Source organism: Microcaecilia unicolor, chromosome 14, assembly GCF_901765095.1.
Source record: "Microcaecilia unicolor chromosome 14, aMicUni1.1, whole genome shotgun sequence".
In the NCBI taxonomy this organism is placed as follows: Eukaryota; Metazoa; Chordata; class Amphibia; order Gymnophiona; family Siphonopidae; genus Microcaecilia; species Microcaecilia unicolor.
Genome location: NC_044044.1, coordinates 39,458,666 through 39,483,431, shown reverse-complemented (window position 1 = coordinate 39,483,431; position 24,766 = coordinate 39,458,666). Strand labels below are relative to the sequence as shown.

At 46.6% G+C, this 24,766-nt stretch overlaps 1 protein-coding gene across 1 annotated transcript; it reads left to right on the top strand.

The window, feature by feature from the left end:
* Positions 1-6,878: 6,878 nt before the first annotated feature.
* Positions 6,879-18,867, top strand: FDPS (farnesyl diphosphate synthase). The gene is given in 12 exon segments (XM_030187824.1): positions 6,879-6,938; positions 8,386-8,530; positions 14,721-14,861; positions 15,188-15,268; positions 15,380-15,411; positions 15,413-15,500; positions 15,809-15,860; positions 15,863-15,896; positions 15,982-16,054; positions 16,644-16,721; positions 16,890-17,024; positions 17,253-18,867. Coding segments are annotated over 10 exon segments (843 nt in total). The 5' UTR covers positions 6,879-6,938; positions 8,386-8,530; positions 14,721-14,792; the 3' UTR covers positions 17,454-18,867.
* The last annotated feature ends 5,899 nt before the right edge of the window (positions 18,868-24,766 follow it).

Sequence of the window (24,766 nt, the reverse complement as noted above, 5' to 3'; positions counted from 1 at the left end):
TGGCCCAGCCTGAAGCTCTTGCAAGGGAGGAGAAGAAGGAGGGAGCTTGAGGGCTGAACTTTCTCTACATGTGTCAGTGTGACCAGTATACACCAGACCAGAGCCAGGCCTGAACCCTCAGGAGAAGGCTTGCCACAGGCCTCTGCTCAGCTGCATATCATAGATCTTGTGCCTCTGCTCACTGTGGGCAATCGCAAGGGGGGTGCATGTACAGATTCCCTCCAGTTGTGCATTAAAACCTGCCTGCAGCCCTTCCACAGATCCTAAGCCAGCCTCAGCCTGTCTACCTCCCTTCCCTGCTAAGGTCCCTTTCAGTCTCTCACGTGAATACTTGAATTCTGTCACCGTTTTGGCTCCTGTAACCTATACCTTAAGTTCTTTCCTGGTGCCAAGCACTCTTCATTTGAAAGGAATTTCTCTAGTTCCTTTGAACTTCCCTGCGTCCAGCTTCTATCCATCTCTTTTCTCTACACTAGGCCTCATGCAGTAAACGAGCACTTCCTAGCATTTTGGGACCAGCTGTGTCCTCAAGATTTTGCAGCCAAACTGGGACCCTGGGAATGGAAACTGAGAAGACCAATTGAGGTTTATCCGTTTTACAGATGTAATTATTACTATTTATTTATTCCTTTTTGAAGAAATCCATCCAAGACTGTGTATAGCAAGTATATCATGCACTTGGGTCGCAAAAATCCGAGGGAACGGTCCAATATAAGGGGTGTAGTGCTTCAGTGTGCGAAGGCAGAGCGGGACTTGGGGGTGATTGTGTCTGACGCCCCTTAAAGCTTTCAAACAGGTAGAAAAAGCGACAGCCAAAGCCAGAAGGATGCTTGGGTGCATAAAGAGAGGCATGACCAACAGGAAAAAGGAGGTGATAGTGCCGTTGTATGTCTCTGGTGAGGCCTCATTTGGAGTGCTGTGTGCAGTTCTGGAGACCGCACCTACGGAAAGATATAAACAGGATGGAGTCGGTCCAAAGGGTGGCTACGAAATTAGCAGTGGCGTTCCTAGGGGGGGCGGTGGGTGCAGTCCGCCCCGGGTGCACGCCGCTGGGGGGTGCCGCGTGCGCCTGTCCGTCGTTCGTTCCATGCTCCCTCTGCCCCAGAACAGGTTACTTCCTGTTCCGAGCCAGAGTGGGAGCATGGAACGAACGAACGACAGGCGCGCGTGGCACCCCCCCAGTGGCGTGCACCCAGGGGGCGGGGCACATCGGCCATCCGCCCCGGGTGTCAGCCCCCCTAGGAACGTCACTGGAAATTAGTAAGCAGTCTTGAATGCAAAAATTATAGGGACAGGCTTATGAACACCTTGTACTCAAAAAATAAACAGTACAGGCTGTTAATCAGAAATAGGTAATCTAATACTATAAAGACTGAAAAACAGCCTAACACAATCCAACACATTGTGTAGAATAAATCTAAAAATGAGAAAAGATGGGAAATGCCCTCAGAAGCCAAGGCTCCCGCCAAGGTCTGATCAACAAGACACTATTATCTAGAAAAGATTTTGTGTCCGTGATCTGATTTCTTTCATGGGGCATATAGGTTTCTGAGGGCATTTCCCATCTTTTCCCATTTTTAGATTTATTCTACACAACTTGTTGGATTGTGTCAGGCTGTTTTTCAGTCTTTACAGGCTTATGAACCTCAACATGTATATGCTGGAAGAGAGGAGACACGATAGAGATAGAAACATTTAAATATCTCAAGGGCATTTATGTACAGGAAGAGAGCCTTTTTCAAATGAAGGAGAGCTCTGGAATGAGGGGGCATATGACAAAGTTAAGAGGGAATAGGCTTAGGAGTAACCTAAGGAAGTATTATTTCACAGAAAGGGTGGTGGAGGCGTGGAATGGCCTCCCGGTGGAGGTGGTGGAGTCTAGGACTGTTCCAGAATTTAAAAAGGCATGGGATAAGCATGTGGGATCGCTTAGGAACAGGAAGAATTAGGGGTTACAGAGGATGGGCAGACTGGATGGGTCTGCCGTCATGTTTCTATGTTTCTATAGGCAATAGACAATTACAGCAGTAAAATATTCAAATAACATTGTGGCATAATATGCTACATACACTGTCACACAATCCACATTAATACATCTTAATGGACAGCATAACGGATGTGGACCATATAGACAAGATCGATAAGGGTGGCTAACAAGGAAAGATTGCGCATGCAGTTTGAAAAGCTTCATGCAACTGATCTCAGCCACAGAGCCTGTAGTAAACAATTTTAACGCGCTTCCAGCAGGAAGTGCAAAACACTGATAGCTGGAATGGGACAGAGATTCACCACCATGAGGATGGAAGGAATGGCCAGGGATCGGTGTAAGGCTTTTTTTTGCATAATAGATAGCAAAGGTACCATGGAACTTGCAAGTATCACATTTTGCACGAGATACCCACAGGCTCCCCCTCCCCGTTACCAATTTTATGCATATTTATATGAACCTTAGGAGTTTGGAGTGGACGATAAGTTTATTACCATGGGCAGACAGAAGGGAGAAGTTTGAGGTGGATTTATTATCCCTTATGGTAGCTGTGGTGCTACCTGGTTAAGGTTAGCCTCTCCTGCCTGCTTAAACCACGCTAAATATCGACCCCTGTATTTCTTTGTATAGGCACTAAATCTTAAATCCAGACCTGCTCAGTTTCACTGGTCAATACAAGTCTGGCTGTTGTGCTCACTAAATTTTAATTTTTCTGGCTTGACAGAGTGGGAGGTTATTGGGTTGAAGAAGCATTGAGTGTAGGTAGTTTTGTATTTCCGTTTTATTTCATGATGGTGATACACTTTGCACTGATGTCTATGGAAAATTCTATTTTAACAGATCGATGAAATGCTCATACCACACCCTACAGGCAGATAGCGCACACAGCAAGCAAAAAGTAAAGACACGTGAGTGTATGTGTGTGACTGAGTCAGGCAGGATGTGTGCCACAGGGAATAGGAGACAGGAAAGTAGAGGGAAGGAGGATGTTAGGCCAGGATATGGAATCCATGGCTGAACAAGCATTTATTACCTGTCAATTTCTGAGAGGCAGAGCTGAATTTAAGACTCTAGCGCCTAAAGACAACTGAAGAGAGTGAAGAGGAGGAGGAGGATGTGTAAAAATGTCACAGCAGTGCCCATTCCAAGAGCAGGAGTCCTCAAATCCAATCCTCTACGTCCACAACCCATCCTGGTGTTCAAGATTTCCACAATGAATATGCAAGGAAGCAGTGAATGCAAATAAATCTTGTACATATTCATTGTGGAAATCCTGAAAACCAGGATGGGTTGTGGACCTAGAGGACTGGATTTGAGGGCCCCTACTCAGTAGGAAAGGAGACTAGGCCTCTCTTCAGCCTGGGTATTTGGCACTTTCAAAATGTGGTGCCCTAGGCCAGGCCTTCTCAGCCCAGTCCTCGGGGCACACAAAGTCCTATTGGGTTTTCAGGATATCCACAATGAGATACATTGGCATGCACTTCCTCCTTGGTATGTAAATCTATCTCATGCATATTCATTGTGGACATCCTGAAAACCTGAAGGTGTGCCACGAGTACTGGGTTGAGAAGGCCTGCCCTAGACAGTTGCCTTGCAAGGTGACAAACCTGGCGTGCGAGTGTGTATCAATGTATGTGTGTGTACACATTTATAGGGATTTATCTCGCTTCTCATTTCTATAGTGCTACTAGATGTATGCAATGCTGTACATTAAACACATAAGTGACAGTCCCTGCTCAACTACTACTACTACTAATTTCTATAGCGCTACTAGTCATATACAGCACTGTACACTAAACCGTAAGCAATGATCCCTATTCTACTACTACTACTTAACATTTCTAGTGCGCTACTAGGGTTACGCAGCGCTGTACAGTTTAACAAAGAAGGACAGTCCCTGCTCAAAGGAGCTTACAATCTAAAGAACGAAATGTCAAGTTGGGGCAGTCTAGATTTCCTGGGTAGAGGTGTAGAGGTTAGGTGCCGAAGGCGACATTGAAGAGGTGGGCTTTAAGCAGAGATTTGAAGATGGGGAGGGAGGGGGCCTGACGTATGGGCTCGGGGAGTTTGTGCCACGCGTGGGGTGAGGCGAGGCAGAAAGGGCGGAGCCTGGAGTTGGCGGTGGTGGAGAAGGGTACTGAGAGGAGGGATTTGTCTTGAGAGCGGAGGTTACGGGTAGGAACGTAAGGGGAGATGAGGGTAGAGAGGTAGTGAGGGGCTGCAGATTGAGTGCATTTGTAGGTTAGTAGGAGAAGCTTGAACTGTATGCGGTACCTGATCGGAAGCCAGTGAAGTGACTTGAGTAGAGGGGTGATATGAGTATATCGGTCAAGGCGGAAGATAAGACGTGCGGCAGAGTTCTGGATGGACTGAAGGGGGGATAGGTGGCTAAGTGGGAGGCCGGTGAGGAGTAGGTTGCAGTAGTCAAGGCGAGAGGTAATGAGAGTTCGGGTGGTGTGCTCAGAGAGGAAAGAGCGAATTTTGCTAATGTTGTAGAGGAAGAAGCGACAGGTCTTGGCTATCTGCTGGATATGCGCAGAGAAGGAGAGGGAGGAGTCGAAGATGACTCAAAGGTTGCGGGCAGATGAGACGGGGATGATGAGGGTGTTATCAACTGAGATAGAGAGTGGAGGGAGAGGAGAAGTGGGCTGGGTGGGAAGACAATAAGCTCGGTCATTGCTATAACGCTACTAGATGTACACAATGTTACAGTAAACACATAATTTTATTACTCTGTGTGTGCAAATACTGTAATAATATGCAATAAGTAATCTATATACATGATATAATTGTAAATATGAATTGTATTACTTTGTGTTTAAATACTGTAAAAATGTGTAATTAGCAACCAATACACATGAGATACATGAAATAACAGTAAATAAGAATTTTATTACTGTGTGTGTAAATACTCTAATAATGTACGATATATTTATGATATATTTGCCATATATTCATATTTACAGTTATAAATGTGTGACAAGGCGGTGGCTGTAGCCAGAAGGATGCTAGGCTGTATACAGTGAGGTGTAACCAGCAAAAGAAAGGAGGTGTTGATGCCCCTGTACAAGTTGTTGGTGAGGCCCCAACTGGAGTACTGTGTTCAGTTTTAGAGGCCGTATCTTGCTAAAGATGTAAGAAGAATTGAAGCGGTCCAGAGGAAGGCGACAAGAATGATATGGAGCTTGCGCCAAAAGACACACGAGAAGAGACTGAAGACTTGAGTATGTATACCTTTGGAGGGGAGACATGATACAGATGCTTAAATGCTTGAAAGTTATTAATATAGAAACAAACATTTTCCAAAGAAAAGAAAATGGTAAAACTAGAGGACATGAATTGAGTTTGCAGGGTGGTAGACAGGAGTAATTTCAGAAAATTCTTTTTTCAAGGAGAGGGTGGTTGATGCCTGGAATGCCCTCCTGAGTGATTTGGTGGAGAAGAGAACTGTGGTAGAATTCAAGGTGGTGTGGGATGAACACAGGGGAAAATGAATGGTATAAAAAACCCCAAAGCTTAAGGGTTGCATATGTGTTTGCAATAGATGGCGACTCTGGCTGCATCAACTAAGGCCAGTGCTAGGCTGGCTTGTACGGTCTGAGTTACGCATATGGCGATCCGGTTTCGGGTGGGCTGGAGAGAGCTTCGACGGAAACTCCAGTGGTTTGGAACGTGAGGATAGTGCTGGCAGAATTTTACGGTCTGTGTCCCGCAAATGACTAGATGGATTTGGCTAGGCTGGAGTGGGCTTTTGACGGCAACTCCAGTAGTTGGAAAATAAGGACAGAGCTGGGCAGACTCTACGGTCTATGTCCCAAAAACACCAAAGAAAGACCATGATCAAGTAAAAAATTATCACGTTAATTGTTGATTTAAATCTTGAATTGATTATAATGTGACTGTTGGGCAGACTGGATGGTCACTTACTATGTTGCTATGTAATACTGTGTGTATACTGTAATAATGTGTAATAAGTAATCTATATGAGATAAATATTATGTACTATGTTGACATTGTAAGTAGTAACTATGCCATCCTTTGTATTGTTATTTGAATAGTTTTACTGATATAATTGTGTAATACTTGTTTGATTTATTCCTACTGTACACAGGCTTGACTGAATTCCTTCAAAAAGGTGGTAGATAAATCCTAATGCATACATAAATGTAACTGTAAAAATGAAATGTTTTACTCTGTGTACATATTGTAATGTGTGATAAATAACATGTATGCATAACTATAAATATGATTTTGTGCAAATGAATGTTATTATTCTATGTGTGTGTGTGTATGCTGTAATAACGTGTAGTAACTTAATTGTAAATATGAATTGTATTACTATATGTGTAAGTACTGTGATAATGTGTGATACACATGAACTATAAATACGAATTTTATTACCATGTGTGTAAATAAATACTCATGCACGACATAAATGTAAATAAGCATTTTGTTAGTGTGTAAATACTGTAATAATGTGCAATAAGTAATCATATGCATAACTGTAAATATGAATTAAACTCATACACATTTAACACAAATGATGAAGCCCCTCCCACTACTGCGCGACACTCGGCTATCACATGCGACCAATCAGAATGGCTCTCTGCCTTCTACGACCGCCCTCGCAACCTTTTATTGGTTGCTTTTCCAGAGCCCATCCTCGCACGATAGGGTTGTCCAATCGGAGATATTGCGTCACAGTTCCCTCCTCGGAAAGAAACGCCCACGCTGAAGGCTACCTTAGTGCACTGCGGGAGATGTAGTCCCGGATGAAGGGTCTGGGTAGCACAGACGCTAGGGAGAGGGGGACCAAAAACTACCAGTCCCAGCATGCAGCCTGCGAGGGTGCAGGAGCAGCTTTAAAGAGCAGGGTAGGAGTTAGTTTGTGTTGTGGGGTCTGGGGAGTGCAGAGACAAGGTAAGAACTGCAGCAGGCTTCGGACCCAGGGGTAAGACTTTTCCTCCGGGATTCTACCCCTAATTCAGCCAGACCCAGGGGATGAAAATCTAACCTGCTCTCCGTTTCTTATCAGCCTGTCCCCTTCTGCTCCTACCCCAGGGAACGAGAGTCCTGTAACCTACCCCTCCCTCTGCTCCTAGACTAAGAGGTCAGTCCTGTAACTTGTCCCCCCTTCCTCTGATCCTACCCCAGGGAGTGAGTCCTGTAACCAACCCCCTTCCTCTGATCCTACCCCAGGGAACGAGAATCCGTAACCTACTCCCTTCCTCTGATCCTACCCAGGGAACGAGAGTCCTGTAACCAACCCCCTTCCTCTGATCCTACCCCAGGGAACGAGAATCCTGTAACCGGTCCACCTCCCTCTGAGCCTACCCCAGGAGGATGAGAGGTGAAAGTCTGTAACTTCTCCCCTTCCCCTCTGATCCCACCACAGGGTCTAAGGATCTTCTACCTGTTTGGTTGGTGTGGTGATCAACTATCACACAGATTGTAACTTGCTAGAGTTTTGCACCCCTCTCTCTGCACCCCCCCCCCCCCAGCCTGCCAAGGAAAATTCTGATATATCATCATAGCCAGGGTTGGGAAAATCCCAGGCGTTAGGTCGGCCTGGGCGCTTAGATTTTGGGGCCTGCCGCTTGATGCCATCCCAGACCCATCAGGAGTTGCTGCCACGGGCCTGGGCTCGCAGAGAGAAGTCATTGCTTCCACTGGCCCATGGCTGGCAAAAGATGCCACCGCTGATCTGGGCAGGGAGAGACGTTGCTGCTGTCAGCACCATCTCTGGCCAGCGAAAGAGGTGATGAAGCTGAAGAGAGCGAAGGGAATGTTGGGATGTAAAAAGGCTGAGGGTCAGACAAAAATGAACCTAAAAAAAAAAAAAACCCACAACAAACAAATAAGAAAAAATATACAGAAAAAAATAATAAAATCACCATGGGGAATTTTATACCTAGTAAGCTTGCTACTAGTGATCTTGTAAAGGGGGCCAGTGTATCAACATTACATCTCATCTGCACACGTGGGTTTCCATAAGTCTGATTGATGTAGTCTATTAAAAAGAGAAAATAGAGCTGACTGGATTAGGTTTTGCAGGGCACACGGCCTGTGATTTCTGACTGTTGCACAGAGCCTGGTCTAAGCAGGGCGCGGTGTGAAATGTCTTCCTTCAGCTGTGAAACCATACAGAGCTCCTAGCATGTGTGATGGTCTTGCTGTTCCTTTAATTTTATTTATTCTGCACTTGATATATTGTAAATTGATCCAAAACTGCTAAGGGGTTTCACAATACTGTATGTGATGCCTCCAGTGAAGGCCCCCCTGCGAACTTGTCTTGGGATCCTATGAGTGGCCAGATACAAGCAGGAAAGAACCACACAGAGTGTGTGGAACGTGGCTCAACCTGTGGTAAACACTGCTGTCTTGTCTCTCTGTCACAGGCACGGAGAATGAGCGGCAACTGGAAAGAGCAGGCTGCAGTCGCAGGCAGGGTTTGTCAAATACTTCCAGCAGATTGTTCAGGATCTCACGGAGGATGGGCTCCAGCACCCTGAGGTGGGAGACGCCATTGCACGGCTGAAAGAGGTGAGATCACATTGGGAAAAGCTGCAGAATAAAAGCCTCACCCACCCCGAGTGGGGAAGTGGGAGTCGGAACAGAAGGTACCCTTCCGTGAGGGCAAAGGGCGGGTGTGTCTAAAAGCCTGGCCTGAACCGGCAAGATGGAGCACGTTACTAGGTCACTTGTAAAGATTTTTGTTTTAACTTCTAATCCCAGAACTTGAACCTCAAGTTGCCAGACTGGATCAGAGCAGAGGTCCAGCTGGCACATTCTCTGGCACTACCACGGCAAACAGCAAGGCTCTCGGTGAACTGTGTAAGAAAGAGGTGATTTCTAAACGTAACTTAACCTACCTTCTATTCGAAGCTCAAACCAAATGTGTAGGAAAACCAATACTACGAAAATAAAATGAATGATATCGATCATCACAAGCATTATACACATTAAATTCATAAGACTATAAGAGCAGACCTCAAGGTGATGAACAAAGAAGGCAGCCAGGTGAAGGACCCAAGCTCATTCTTTAAATCGGCTGGTGGGCTTTCCAGAGAAGAGGCGCTGTACCCCAAAAGAAGATCTGTGTCCAGCACAGGAGAATCTAAACTTCCTTGCTCAAGGTCGTAACTTGAGTATTTGAGTACTTTTGGAGTTGTGTCTTTTTTAAAAGTCTGAAAGTAACTGGTGAAGTAGGAAGTACTCCTGTAGCCAGGACCTGCCCACCAGGGATGCACTATCCTCCTCGCACCGAGGATATGTCTCCGAGAACTTCTGCCAGGAGGGAAGGGTTAGAATGGCTGTTGTAGTTGGTGGTTTGATCATTAGGCATGTAGATAGCTGGGTGGCTGATGGACGTGAGGATCGCCTAGTGACTTGCCTGCCCTGGTGCTAAGGTGGCGGACCTCATGTGTGCCCTAGAAGGGATCTTAGATAGTGCTGGGGAGGAGCCGGCTGTCTTGGTACATGTGGGTACGAATGACATAGGAAAATGTAACGGGGAGGTTCTGGAAGCCAAATTTAGGCTCTTAGGTAGAAAGCTGAAAGTCCAGATCCTTCAGGATAGCATTTTCAGAGATGCTTCCCCACGCGCAGGACCCAAAGGCAGGCACAGCTCCAAAGTCTCAATGCGTGGGTGAGACGATGATGCAGAGATGAGGGATTTAGATTTGTTAGGAACTGGGCGACATTCTGGGAAAGGAGGAGATTGTTGTTCAGCCGAGGGAAGTCTTGCCTCATAAATGTGTTTCATTTCGTGGAAGGCATGAATAAACATGTAGATAAAGGTGAGCTGGTTGACTGTAGGGTATTTAGATTTCAAAAAGCATTTGATAAAGTTCCTCATAAGAGACTACTGAGAAAATTAAAGTCATTGGATAGGAGGCAAGGTTCTGGTGTGGATTAGAAGTTGGTTATTGGACAGAAAACAGGGGGTAGGGTTAAATGGTCATTTTCTCAATGGAGGAGGGTGAACAGTGGAGTGCCACAGGGATCTGTATTGGGACCGGTGCTATTAATATATTTATAAATTATATGGAAATCAGACGATGAGTGAGGTAATTAAATTAGCAGATGATACAAAACTATTCAAGGTTGTTAATACACGTGCGGACTGTGAATATTGCAGGAAGACTTAGGAAATTGGAAGACTGGGCATCCAAATGGCAGATGAAATTTAATGTGGACAAACGCAAGGTGATGCACATTGGAAAGAATAATCCGAATCATAGCTACCTGACGCTAGGGTCCACCTTGGGGATCAGCGCTCAAGAAAACGATCTGGGTGTCATTGTAGATAATACGCTGAAATCTTCTGCCAGTGTGTGGCGGCAGCCAAAAGAGCAAACAATGCTAGGAATTATTAGGAAAGGGATGGCGAATAAGACCGAAAATACTATTATGCCTTTGTATCACCCCATGGTGCGTCCACACCTTGAGTACTGTGTTCAGTTCTGGTCGCCGTATCTCAAAAAAGATTATAGTGGAATTAGAAAAGGCTCAAAGAAGAGTGACCACAATTATAAAGGGGATGGAACTCCTCTCGTATGAAGAAAGGCTAAAGAGGTTAGGGCTCTTCAGCTTGAAAAAGAAACGGATGAGGGGAGATATGATTGAAGGTCTACAAATCCTGAGTGGTGTAAAACGAGCAGAAGTAAATCAATTTTGTACTCATTCCAAAGTACAAAGACTGGGGGACACTCGAGGAAGTTAAATGGAAATACTTTTAAAACGAAAAAATATTTTTTTCACTCAACAAATAGTGAAGCTCTGGAACTCTTTGCCAGAGGATATGGTAACATAAGTATATAAGTACATAAGTAATGCCACACTGGGAAAAGGACCAAGGGTCCATCGAGCCCAGCATCCTGTCCACGACAGCGGCCAATCCAGGCCAAGGGCACCTGGCAGCAGTTAGTGTATCTGGGTATAAAAAAGGTCTGGACAAATTCCTGGAGGAAAAGTCCCTAGTCTGCTATCGAGTAAGAATGGGAAGCAACTGCTTGCCTCGGGATTGGTAGCATGGAGTGTTGCAGCTAATTGGGTTTGTGTCAGATACTTGTGGCCTGGATTGGCCACTCTTTGGAAAACAGGATACTGGGCTAGGTGGACCACTGGTTCTGACCAGTATGGCTACTCTTATGTTCTAACTGTAGGAATATTAAACTGAATGTGCAAATGAACAGGGAGCCGACAAAAAGCCCTCAGTGAGGGAAGATCCTTCCCATCGTTTATGACCAGGGTTAAGCCAGTTCTAACTAGGATACTTGCCTTGTTGGAGGCCTCTAGTACACTGAACTCCAGCAATCCACATGGCAAAGGGACCACTCTCCGAGGATAGAGGTTAAAGAGAGAATGATTTCACCAACTGATGGTCTGCAAATCCCTCATGATCACTGTAGCCATCTGCACTGTGCCCCCCACCCCCGGTCACCCAAAGTATGTATCCGTCTACTGAGGAGTCCGGATAAACTATTGATAATAGGTTGGAGGAAGCACAGAGAACAAAGTAACATAGTAGATGATGGCAGAAAAAGACCTGCATGGTCCATCCCGTCTGCCCAACAAGATAAATTCATTTGTGTATACCTTACCTTGATTTGTACCTGTCTTTTTCAGGGCACAGACCGTATAAGTCTGCCAGCAGGATTCCCCGCCTCCCAACCACCAGTCCCGCCTCCCATCACCGGCTCTGGCACAGACCGTATAAGTCTGCCCTCCACTATCCAAAACCTCCCAACCACCAACCCCTCTTCCCCCCACCTGCTCCGCCACCCAATTTCGGCTAAGCTTCTGAGGATCCATTCCTTCTGCACAGGATTCCTTTATGTATATCCCACGCATGTTTGAATTCCGTTACCGTTTTCATCTCCACCACCTCCCGCGGGAGGGCATTCCAAGCATCCACCACCCTCTCTGTGAAAAAATACTTCCTGACATCTTTCCTGAGTCTGCCCCCCTTCAATTTCTGGAAAAGATTTGTTTGCGGATTAATACCTTTCAAATATTTGAACATCTGGATCATATCACCCCGTTCTCTTTTCCTCCAGGGTATACAGTTCAGGTCAGCAAGTCTCTCTTCATACGTCTTGGAACGCAAATCCCATACCATTCTCGTAGCTTTTCTTGCACACCGCTTCCATTTTTTTTTAACATCCTTCGCAAGGTACAGCCTCCAAAACTGAACCACAATACTCCAGGTGGGGCTCACCAACGACTTGTACAGGGGCATCAACACTCCTTTCTTCTGCTGGATTCACACCTCTCTCTATACAGCCTAGCAACCTTCTCGCTACGACCACCGCCTTGTCACACTGTTTTGTGCCTTCAGATCCTCAGTACTATCACCCCAAGATCCCTCTCCCCCTCAGTACCTATCCGACTCTCACTGCCTAACATCATAAGTCTTCTCGTGGGTTTTCTCCTCCCTAATTGCATCACTTTTGCCTTTCTTCGCATGAACTTTTAATTGCCAAACCTTAGACCATCTTTCTAGCTTTCTCCTCAGATCACTTTTCATGCTTTCCCACTCCGCCCGGGTGTCCACTCGTTGCAAATCTTAGTATCATCCGCAAATAGGCAAACTTTACTTCTAACCCTTTGGCAATGTCAGTCACAATATATTGAACAGAATCGGCCCCAGCACCGATCCCTGAGGCACTCCACTACTCACCTTTCCCTCCGAGCGAACTCCATTTATCACACCCTCTGGCGTCTGTCCCGTCAACAGTTCCTAATCCAGTTCACCACTTCAGGACCTATCTTCAGCCCATAAGTTTATTTAAGAGCCTCCTGTAGGGAACCTCGTCAAAAGCTTTGCTAAATCTAAGTAGATTACGCTATAGCATGTCGATGATTCAGTTCTCCAGTTACCCAATCAAAGAATTAAATGAGATTCGTTGGCACGATTTTCCCTCTGGTAAAACCATGTTGTCTCGGATCTTGCAACTTATTGGCTTCCAGGAAATTAACTATCCTTTCCTTCAGCTCGCTTCCATTACTTGTCAATAACCGAAGTGAGGCTTACCGGCCTGTGTTTCCCAGTTTCTTTCCTATCACCACTTTTGTGAAGAGGGACCACTTCTGCGTTCTCCAATCCCTCGGAACCTCTCCCATTTCTAAGGATTTATTACACAAATCTTTAATAGGACCCCGCCAGAACCTCTCTGAGCTCCCTCAATATCCTGGGGTGGATCCCGTCCGGTCCCATGGCTTTGTCCACCTTTAGCTTTCCAAGTTGTTGATACACACTCTCTTCTGTGCATGGTGCTATATCCACTCCATTCTCGTATGTCTTCTCCCAGTCAATCGTGGTCCTTCTCCAGGATTTTTCTTCTGTGAAAACAGAACAAAAGTATCTATTTAGCAAATTGGCTTTTCTTCATCATTATCTACATAGCGTTTTGCTGTATCTTTTAGTCTCACAATTCCCTTTTTAGTCATTCTCCTTTCACTAATATACCTGAAGAAATTTTTGTCTCCCCCTCCTACATTTCTAGCCATTTGTTCTTTCCATCTTGCGCCTTCGCCAGACGTACCTCTCTCTTGGCTTCTTTCAGTTTCATCCGGTATTCCTCCCCTGTTCCTCCTCTTGAGATTTTCTATATTTCTGGAACGCTAACTCTTTAATCTTTATTTTCTCAGCCACTTGCTTTGAGAACCATATCGGTTTCCTTTTTCTTTGCTTTTAGTTACTCTCCTTACATAAAGGTCTGTGGCCCTATTTATTACTTCTTTCAGCCTGGACCACTGTCCTTCCACTTCTCGTTCATCCTCCCATCCCATCATCTCCTTCCTCAGGTATTCCCCCATGTTACTAAAGTCAGCACGCTTGAAATCCAGGACTTTGAGTTTAGAGTGGCCGCCCTCCACTTCAGCTGTCATATCAAACCAAACCGTTTGATGGTCGCTGCTTCCCAGGTGTGCACACACTCGGACATTTGACACACTATCCCCATTTGTGAGCACCAGATCCAGCGTCGCTCCCTCCCTCCGTTTTAGCCAGATCACAATCAAAATTGTCCTGCCAGCATCCACGTCTCAGCAGCAAAACTTTCTTCTCCAAAATTCTTCAAAGGGAACAGATTCTGATTTTTATCCTTGGAGTGGAGGAGTGGCCTAGTGGTTAGGGTGGTGTACTCTGGTCCTGGGGAACTGAGTTCGATTCCCACTTCAGGCACAGGCACCTCCTTGTGGACTCTGGGCAAGTCACTTACCCTCCATTGCCCCAGGTACAAATCAGTACCTGTATATGTAAGCCGCATTGAGCCTGCCATGAGTGGGAAAGCACAGGGTACAAATGTAACAAAAAAAACAAAAAAAAAAAAAAAATATTATATATATCTATATAACAGTGAGAGAAGGCAAGGTTGTAAAAACAGTTAAAGGAAAAGGTGGAGAGGTGAACCTTGAGTCTCTTGTAGAAAGGGTCTTGGAGCTCTTCTGGAAGGAAATGCTGCAGACCGAGGTGCCTGATCTATCTGCGAAGAACTGCAGATTTGTACAGCAGATGCAAAAGTACTCCAGAATCAACTTAAGCTTGATTGCAGTTGTGGCCCAGACTGCGCTATCTGGAGGTCACAGATGTTCATACATCATATTCCCGGTCTCGGAACGACCGTTCACTGGGACGCTGGATCGTGCTCTCTGGGCTCCCGGTTGCTGGCTGAGACATGATGTACCTACCGTACACTGGAGTATCTCGTGTTCTTTTCCCGTACAGGTTCTGGAATACAACACCCCAGGGGGCAAGAATAACCGTGGCATCACTGTTATCACCTCATTGCGGGAGCTGATGGGACCCGAGGCGCAGAAAGTGGAAAACTTCCAGTGTGCTCTGGCTGTGGGCTGGTGCATTGAACTGGTGAGGCACCCCCCTCTCTTTCTGGGATTGCTGGGGGCAGGGGTAAGAGGTAAGAGTGTCGTAATCCAGGCTCTGAGATGGGATATTTCCCCCTTTGGTCCACAGAATCAAAGACTATCAGAGAATACGATACACTGGCTGTTTAGTGTGCCACAGTCCATAGTAAGATGCTCCCAAGGTTTCCTACAGATGTTGGGAATAGCCGAGGTGTCTGTTCACTTTGTTGCGTCTCAAGTTATGTCGCAGGTCTGCAAATTCTGTCCGTGGACACGGACAGGTTAATCTGCTTCCACAGTGACCCGTGTGTCTCTCCTCCACGTCCGTAGCTTCAAGCCTTCTTCCTGGTGGCTGATGACATCATGGACTATTCTGAGACTCGGCGGGGCCACCCTTGCTGGTATAAGAAGGTGAGATTAGGCCTGTAACACCGAAGGCGTCTGTGCTGGAGATGTATGGGCCCAACTTCTAAGCTTTGCATGAGTTCAGCAGTGTGGGTTTGTTTTTGTTTTCCTCCCCAGGAAGGTGTGGGGCTGGATGCGGTTAACGATGTTCTTGCTGGAGGCCTCTATATACCGACTGCTGAAGAAATACTGCCGCGGGAAGCCTTATTATCTCAGCCTCCTGGAACTCTTTCTCCAGGTAAGAGCACCTCCAACTAGAATCGGTTCTCCCCCCCCCCCCCCCCTCTTTCTTGAACATCCTTGAATTTGAATGCCACTTGGTTATTTGATCTTGGGCTCCTGGGCCTGCTATGCTAAGATGCGTTTTCTTTCGACTGGGCTGAGCACATGATAGTACTGTAGCGGAGCGGGTGTTCGGGAAGCTTCTGGCACAGCAGTTCCCAAGAGAAGCAGCATAAAAGGTGTTTGCTCAGAGTCCCTCCGTGCAGGAACGGGAGGGGAGGAAATGTGTGTGCCTTCATTTCTGAAATCCCCTATTCTCTCCAGACTTCCTACCAGACAGAACTTGGCCAGGCACTGGATCTCATTACAGCTCGACCTGAAAAGTGGATTTGAGCCGATTTACTGAGCAGAGGTGAGGTCGTACACACATAAACCCCTACTGGGACCCCAGAATGATGTCAAATGGCAGCTGTTATGTCCTTTTGTCTCTGTTTCAGGTATAAAGTGATTGTGAAATACAAGACTGCCTTCTACTCTTTCTACCTGCCTGTGGCTGTTGCTATGTACATGGTGAGTCACGTGAATGCCTGTGGAAAGGGACGGAAGGTAGCCAGCCATGTGGGACTCCTGGAAAAAGTACAGGAGCACTGGCTCCTGCAGTCCTAGCCTCTTCCCTGTAGGGGCATTGTAGGGAACGGTACAGGAACACTGGCTATAAGGGAGTTCCCAACTCCTGCAGTCTCGGCCTCTTCCCTGCAGGGAACGCTGTAGGGAATGGTGTAAGAGCCCTGACTATACAACCCTGCGATGGTAGAAGGAAGTAGGGTCCACTTATGCTCAAAACATATTAAGGAATGTCCTACCATAATGTACATTGGGCTTCTGCAGAACCCCTTCAAGTACCCCAATATGTCAGAGGCAAAAGGCAGCAAGTTAATTGCAGAGAAACCAAACAAAAGACGGGTTTTTTTTCTCCCCATTTTCTCACAAATCAGCCAGAATGGACTTTACTTCCTTCTGCCACTGCAAGGTAGTGTAGAGAAGCTCTCATCTCTTGCAGTTCCAGTCTCTGCCTGCAGGGGGAGGAGAGCGCTGGGAAAGCCCCATGCTGATATCTGGTACATCTCCTGTTCTTCAGCCTCTTGTTTTCTTTCTCCAGGCTGGTATAGACGGTGAGGAAGACCATGAGAACGCCAAGACAATCTTGCTGGAGATGGGGGAGTTCTTCCAGATTCAGGTATAGGAAGGCCAGAATGCACGGGGTACAGACAAACCCGGGACGGGGGAGGGGGGAAGAGGCACTGTATGTCAGTCTTGGTGGCCTCTTGAACTGGGCCTTGGGCGCAGGTACAGATAGAAGCACCGAGCCCTTGAAGCTGTTATCTCCATCTCTTTCCACTCTCAGGACGATTTCCTCGACTGTTACGGTGACCCCAGCGTGATGGGCAAGATAGGATCCGACATTCAGGACAACAAGTGCAGCTGGCTGGTGGTGCAGGCGCTGAAGCTCGTGTCCCCTGAGCAGAGACAGATTCTAGAGGTACCAGTATGGAGATGGGGGCAGGGGTCATTTCCTGGGTCAGCTCTGTAGATAAGGTAACGGTTAGCAATGGTATATTGGGCAGGTAACAGCTGTTACAACTCTGCCATGGCTGTGTGAAGCCTAGAACCGGTTCCCCAGTGCTAAGGACATTGTCTCATAATTCCAGCACATCTGGCCTTTTTTAGGGTAGCTAGTCTTTTAACTCACTTAGCTCTCTGTTTTCAGGAGAACTATGGCCAGCACGACCTATCCAAGGTGTCGAAAGTAAAGCAGCTGTATGAGAAGCTGGGCCTGCCGGCTGTCTATCAACGGTTCGAGGAGCAGAGTTACCAGCGTCTGCAGCAGCTGATTACCCTCCATGCCAACAGCCTGTCCAAGGACATCTTTGTCAACCTAGCCCAAAAGATCTATAAGCGGCAGAAGTGAAAGGGAGCTGCATCCTGCCTACAGCTTACGCACAAGAATGGGGAGGGAAGAAGCAGTTTTAACACTGCTGCTGCTGCTTTTGGAGGGCAGGATGTGCCTGTCCCCTGTGTGACTGGTGGCTTTCTTACGGGACTGCTGGGTGTGTGGCCGGTGTGAAGACTTGAACTTTGTACTTTTAGACCTGTAAGCCGGTGTCCCTCTACCCCCTCCCCTCCCCCCAAATGCCCAGCCTTGCTCTCCTGCCTATGCAAAAGTGCTACCTTTCCCTTGACAAGTAAAGGGGTATTATTTAGTGTCTTTTAAACGCTGAATTCTGCCTGGATCAGTACTGCCACCTCTCGAGGGAGCGGCATTGAATATCTGGACAGTCTGCGGCCTACTGGAAGTTACCTAGTCAGTGCCAGTCTTCCAACGGCAGTACCGCAGCTGAATATGGGCAGTGACTGGGTAACTCCCAGCTCTGTCCTGCACCTCGTGTTGCTAAAAATCCATATCACCAGGTCAGCAGGCACAGCCTCTGCCACACGGCGAGGTTGCTAGTGAATATCGGCCCCTGATTACTGTTCTCTTCAAATTTTCTTAACGCACATTGTTCCTGCACCTCCCCTTGCAAATGTTGCCTGGCCCCGTGTATATAAGACTTTTTTACTTATTTATTTTTCTCACAGGGGAAAAGCCCTCAGTGGCTTTAATGGCCTAATATTTAAGGCACATTAAAAAGCCTCACAATATAACCACCATTATTGGTCAAAAAGAACCCTTATTTTTAGTCACCATAATTGACAATTTAATTACAATTGCTATTCTTTTCACGTATGATGAAGCAAAAATACACTTATCTTCACCTAAAATTAATCTCTAAACCTAATTTCTTTCATGCGAAGATACACTTAAGGTTCGCTAGGCTTAATCTCCCGGATTTTACATAGCGTGACTTGTGTGCACAGAAACGATTATGCGCACAGCTAAATTGGTTAAGCCAATCAGTGCTAATAATTACCACTTAAGTAATTATTGACACAGTGGCATTAATTAGAATTTATGCACAAAGCGTATTCTGCAACGTGATGAGGCGTTAATTCTAAGTCGCATAGTTGAAAAGGGGGTGTGGCCTGAATACGCCCGGTCTGCATCTAATTTACGCATCTGGATGTACACCAAGTTTTACTTGGCATAACTGCTCGTGACTAAGTTGAGTCCCGCCAACGGGCACTCAGCATATTCTATAATCCGTGCAGAAATGTAGGCGTACTTTATAGGATACCCCTAGGAGTATTTTATTTTCGGCGTGGATTTTTCAGACGCTAATATAGAATCAAACCCAATGTGCCTTAAATATTGAACCATTAAAACAGTGATGTCTTTTCCCCCCTGAGAAAAATAAATTAAGTAAAAAAATTGTAGAAAATAAAAATAAAGGGTTATTAATAATAGTGGGAACACTTGCTTTAAATTGGATAATTGGGATTTAGTATATAAGTTTTAAATCCTTCCATCAGCATTATAGGTTGCTGTGTACATGAAAACATAAGCGTTGCCATACTAGGTCAGAACAAAGGTCCATCAAGCCCAGTATCCTGTTTCTAACAATAGCCAGTCCAGGTCACAAGTAGATTTTATGCTGCTTGTTCCAGGAATAAGCTGTGGATTTTCCAAGTCCATCTTAATAATGGCTTATGGACTTTTCTTTTAGGAAATTGTCCAAACCTTTTTAAACCCTGCTAAGCTCACTGCTTTTACCACATTCTCTGGCAATGCATTCCAGAGTTGAATTACATGTTCTTCCCTTCTAGCTAGCGGATTAAAGGGAATGGAAAGGGGGTCCTGAAGAGATTGCAGGGAAGCTTAGGATGTCCTCCCTAGAGAGGGAAATCCTTGATCTCTCTGCTAGGTGCTTGACTGTGTCACTCAGTGACTAGTCGTTTACAGATATGGCTTGTGCATTCCTGGCTAAAGGCGTAGATGTGTGGCACTGAGAGGATGAAAGCGTGGCAGGTGTTGGTATTGCCTACTGTACTGGCTTTTGAGAGACTCTCATCCTTAGTAAGCATTCAATTGAATTTAATGTTATCTCTCTCCAGCACTAAAATTTACTGTGCGAGAGGAAAGCAGTATGTCTGCCTGGGTCACATCTCTTCATCTTTTGTGTATTAAGCTGGTGCTAGTTTCTCTGGCTGCGTTGATCAGGCTGGACCCTGATTTCCACTCAGTGTGTGTTGTGATTATGGTGGCTGCTGTTATCCATCCCCTGCAGCAAGGTCCAGCCTATCCTGTTCCTGAATTGCCCAGGGCCGAGATGGCAGCAGCTACATCATCTTCCATTGAACTGATCGTTTCTTGGAATTACACATGGCTTCGTCTTTAGGCTTTTTCTAAACGAATATCAACTAGTGTGGCCTATTGCTGGCTTGAAGCGGATTTTGTGAGCATGTTTGGGTGCACTGAATCCATGTCCTGTCCTAGTGGACATTGTCTGGGTCATGTCTCCCTAGGGGTGGGTTTGGCATACATCATGGACTAGACTGGTATTTCCCTGGAGGAGAGGGGTTGAGCCAGAGAGACAGTGATGTCAACGCAGATGAGGCACTAGGATGGCTGTCGCTATGGTCCAGAAGATACGCTGTCCCAGCCCCACTGTGGAGACCCATGTGCATAGCGGGTAAGAGCGTGTAAGCATGTCCCAAGGACCCAGCCACCCGGCTCAATGAATTTTAGTTTCTTGTAGTATGTGAAAATGCTGTCAAATAAATGGAGATGCATTCCCACCTCAAGTCAGTTTTTGCAATACATTTGGTGTGGCTTTGTGTTAGTTTTTCATTCAAGTTTATTTCTGTGTGTGCTTCACCCAAGTCCTTCTGTTCCCTGGTTGAGATGACAGAACCCCAGTTATCCCCCTCTGTTCCCCACAACCATAAGGTCTTTGCAGCAGCTACAGAAATCTACAGCTGAGAGTGGGGCAGGGAGGACCTCCCCCCCCCCCCCCCCCCACAATCTTACTGAAGGAGAATTTAGTGACTGCCCCCCCCCAATCTTATTGAAGGAGAAATCTACCTCATTACTGCAGCATTGGCCTGGGGAACGAGCTGGAAGCAGAGAGAAGCAGCCCCTAGCATGAAGCAAGAATATGATGAAGTGTTGGGACTGTTACCTCTCTTTTGCTCTGTCCCCCCCCCCCTCCCGCGTCCTCTGTACCCCTTTACCTGCATTCTGCCACCTACATGAGTGGCACATTTATTCCTATAGTCTACAATACACCAAGATCACAATACAAGATGCAGTGAAACAGAAACAACAAATTCTAGTATCCTAGTCAGTGCCGTAGCGAGGGCGGCTGACACCCGGGGCGGTTCGCCGCTGTGCACCCCCCACCGGGTGCAGCACGGCGCACCCCCCCTCGGCGCACGCATGCATGCACACTCCCCTCCCCCCCCCCCCGAGCGCATTTTTACCACAGGGGACGGGTGGGAGGGCCGCTCCGTCCCGAATGCACATCGCTGGGAGCTTTGTGGACCGCCCCACCACCCCCCTTCCTACACCACTGATCCTAGTAAAACGTTTCCAAACATTTCTTATAAAAACATAAATAATTTCCTCTCAAATCTGACATTCAAAGGAAGTGAATGCAGTTGGATAGGTTAATCTCAAATTGGGCGGATGCATTTCAGCTAAAACTTAACGCAGAAAAAACACAATGTCTTGTACTCACCTCACAACATAACACAAACAACTTCTCCACCATATCCACACCATACTGCTCTCTTCCTGTCTCACAAAACTTGAAAATTCTTGGAGTTACCATTGATTCAAACCTGACGCTCGATGCCCACGTGAAGAACACGACGAAAAAGATGTTCTACTCCATGTGGAAACTCAAAGGAGTAAAAGCTTTCTTCCCGAGATACATCTTCCGTACCCTGGTACAGTCAATGGTAATAAGTCATCTGGATTACTGCAATGCACTGTATGCTGGCTGCAAAGAACAGACTATCAAAAAAACTCCAAACAGCCCAGAATACTGCCACAAGACTCAAATTTGGAAAAACTAAATATGAAAGTGCAAAACCCCTAAGAGAGAAACTTCACTGGCTCCCACTTAAGGAACGCATTGCGTTCAAGATCTGCACGATTGTACACAAAATCATTCACGCAGATGCCCCAACCTACATACTAAACCTCGTGACCTACCTCCCAGAAATGCCATAAAATCATCCCGCAAATTTCTCAATCTGCACTTCCCCAGCTGTAAAGGACTAAAATACAAACTGATGCATGCCACTACCTTCTCTTACATAAGCACGAAGTTGTGGAATGCACTACCTACAGCCCTGAAAACTATTGACGAAATAACTAAGTTTCGCAAATCTCTGAAGACACATCTCTTCAACAAGGCCTTACTAAACTACCACGCCAAACCACCCAGTTACGAAAGGTCACCTTCTATACTTACTCGCCTAACACTCTCCTTTTCTCTTCCCATACTTAATCTCTGTGCATTACCAATTGTATCTGACATCCTGGAATGACTATGTCATAACAAAACTCTGTAAGCCACATTGAGCCTGCAAATAGGTGGGAAAATGTGGGATACAAATGCAATAAAATAAATTAAAAATAAATAAATATTTAACGTGAGCTGACGTCAGAGCCAGTTAGGTTTTCAGGATATCCATAATGAATTTTATCCGATGCACACAAAAATCATCTATCCGCAAAACCCAGCTGGCATCTCCGCAGTCCTGGGCTTGCAGCCACTACCTTCTTGCAATTACAAGTTCTTTAGAGGTTTATTCTATCCTGGTGTAGATCGTTAATCCTGGCGGGGCTTTCTGGGTCATGTGGCAGACAGTTTCTTGCCAGCATGATTTTGGTTCTGGCTTTCTGTGATCCACACCCCCCCCCCCCCAGTGCATAGTAGCCCTACATGGAATTGGCAGGGTGGGGGGGCTGGGAAGCCAGCTTGGGAATCAGGTTTTCATGCTGGCTCTGAGAGGGTTAATTGTGGGGCTGGTGCAGGAGAGGTGCCCTCCCCCTACAGCTGCTGAGATGGAAGAGATGCTACTGCCCATTGTCTGCAGAGAGATGCTGAAGGGACGGGGCGCCGGCAGTACCAGATAGCAGGTATGGCATTATTGAAACGGGCAGCAGAGGGAAGGATGGAGGGGGGGACAGTGTTCTCAGGATTGTTGAAAGGATCTCCAGCCTCACTAACAGCATCCCAGGGCTTCCAGTTATCACCTAGTTCAGTAGTCTGGCGTTGCTTAACCCTGGATGCACCAGCCCAGGCTGTGATAGCACTGCCAAGGAGGGGGGTGTTCAGTGTCCCCTGAAAACCACAGAACATACCCTCTTGTTACTAAAAATAAAGTTGCTTCCCACTTGCCCTTTCTGGATTAATTTCCATTTGTGCAAGAGATCACATCCTAAACATTTTCTGTTTCCTCCACTGCCCCACCCATTTTGATCTTGAAGGACATTTTTACATCCTGGAGGCTTGGAGGGGGAGATGGGGCGTAGTTGGGAGGAATAAGGGTGCAGGAGAAGGGAGGGGTTAATAAATACCCCTCAGAGAGTAACGGTGGTGTTAGTAAGGGCAATTACTCCTTATAGACGCCAGGCTACCTTCCTGTGGGCAGTTGAGAAGGGGGGGCAGACTCAGTGCCCTGTCTGGCCCATTTCTGATTTGTGGGTCATTTCTACTGAATAAAGGGAGGCCTGCTCCTCTCCGCCCTGTCTCATTGCTCTGGCAGTCTCTCTGATTGATTACATCTTGAATACAAACATAGCCACCACCTTCTGCATCTACATAGACAACTGGGACCAGAGCCAACTTTAAGGGATACAAGCAAGGGCCCCTGAGCGTCTCGAATTTGAATGGACATATAGCCTGCTGGTGGCCCCCCCCCCTCCCTAATTTTTGCCCTGAGCCTCAGGGTGTTTCCTGCTTGGGACAGCAGGGCAGGGGTGTGTGGACACATAGGGATGCCCAGGTCTGATTAAAGCAAGGCTGACCCAGCTCCAGTGATGTAGAGCCATAAAGACAGTCTACCAGCCCTGCAGAGAGAGAACTATCAAACCTCAGCGCAGGAGGCCACAGGCGGAGCCCTGAGATTCATAACTCCCACCACCACCCTGCTTTACAGAAGCTTCACTTGTCCATCTTAAAACCAGGCATAGTGAAAAAAAAACAACTTTCAGATTCCCCCACCATGCTATCACGAGCAAGCATTGGATTCTGGTTCAACTTTCAAATTAAGCCTGAATTTATAACAATATCTGCTGAAGAGCATGGAGACAGCAGCCATACAGCTGTGCAACATATGGGAGAATGCTCTATTTCTTCGAGGGCTTCATCCTCTGTCTGACCATGGGCACTGTTTGAGGGGGCTCCCCTGCACTATGGACCAGTCTGCCATGGTTAAAAGTGTGGGGGCTGGGACAGGGCTCTGTAATGGGGAAATTGACTCAGCCAGTCTCTGGTCTTTGAATTATTAATAATGGAAGAATGAGGGGGAGGGGGTCCAGGAAAATGCTAATGAAACAGAATGGAGGCAGGGAGGGGGGCACAATGATAAAGCTAGAGAGAGAGGAGGCAGGACAGTGAGGGTAAGAGACAAAGAGGAGAGAAATAAAATCAGATAATGGGAGAGATCTCAGGGACACAGAAAGGAACAGGGTTAGCTCAGCTCACTTTAGAGGACTGTCTCGGCCAAGAGCACTTAGAGTGAATGAAGGGTATTTGCAAAAGTCTGCCTGGGGAAGTGGGGGCATTTCAGTCTCTATGGGCCCGGCTTTTCCCTTAATGTTGGGGAGCAGACACTTGATGCCTGGTGAGGAGCAGACAGACAACTGCGTAATCTGAAACAAGAAACCCCGGAGAAGTACAGAACAGGCAAAGGGCTGGCTGCTCTTATGGGCTCAGGAAGGACCACTGGTCACCCTACCTCTCAGGATAAACTGAGACAGGTTCAAGGCTCCTCCCAGAGTTCATAGCTTATACTTGCAGGTCCTGAAGCCTCTCAGCAAATCTCTCCCCCTCCCCATTCTTTTCCTGGTCCTCCTCCCCTAGCCAACTCTCTGCCAGCCTCACTACTTCCTGGGGGACTTCAAAGTCCTGATCTGCTACTACAGGGAACGTTAATCTGTTTTCACAACAGCAAAGGTACTATGCCCCTTGCTTAGCAAGAATGGTGGGTGCTATATGTGAAGGATTCCTTTACATGGATTTTTTTTGTACATTTGTACCCGCGCTTTCCCACTCATGGCAGGCTCAATGCGGCTTACATGGGGCAATGGAGGGTGAAGTGACTTGCCCA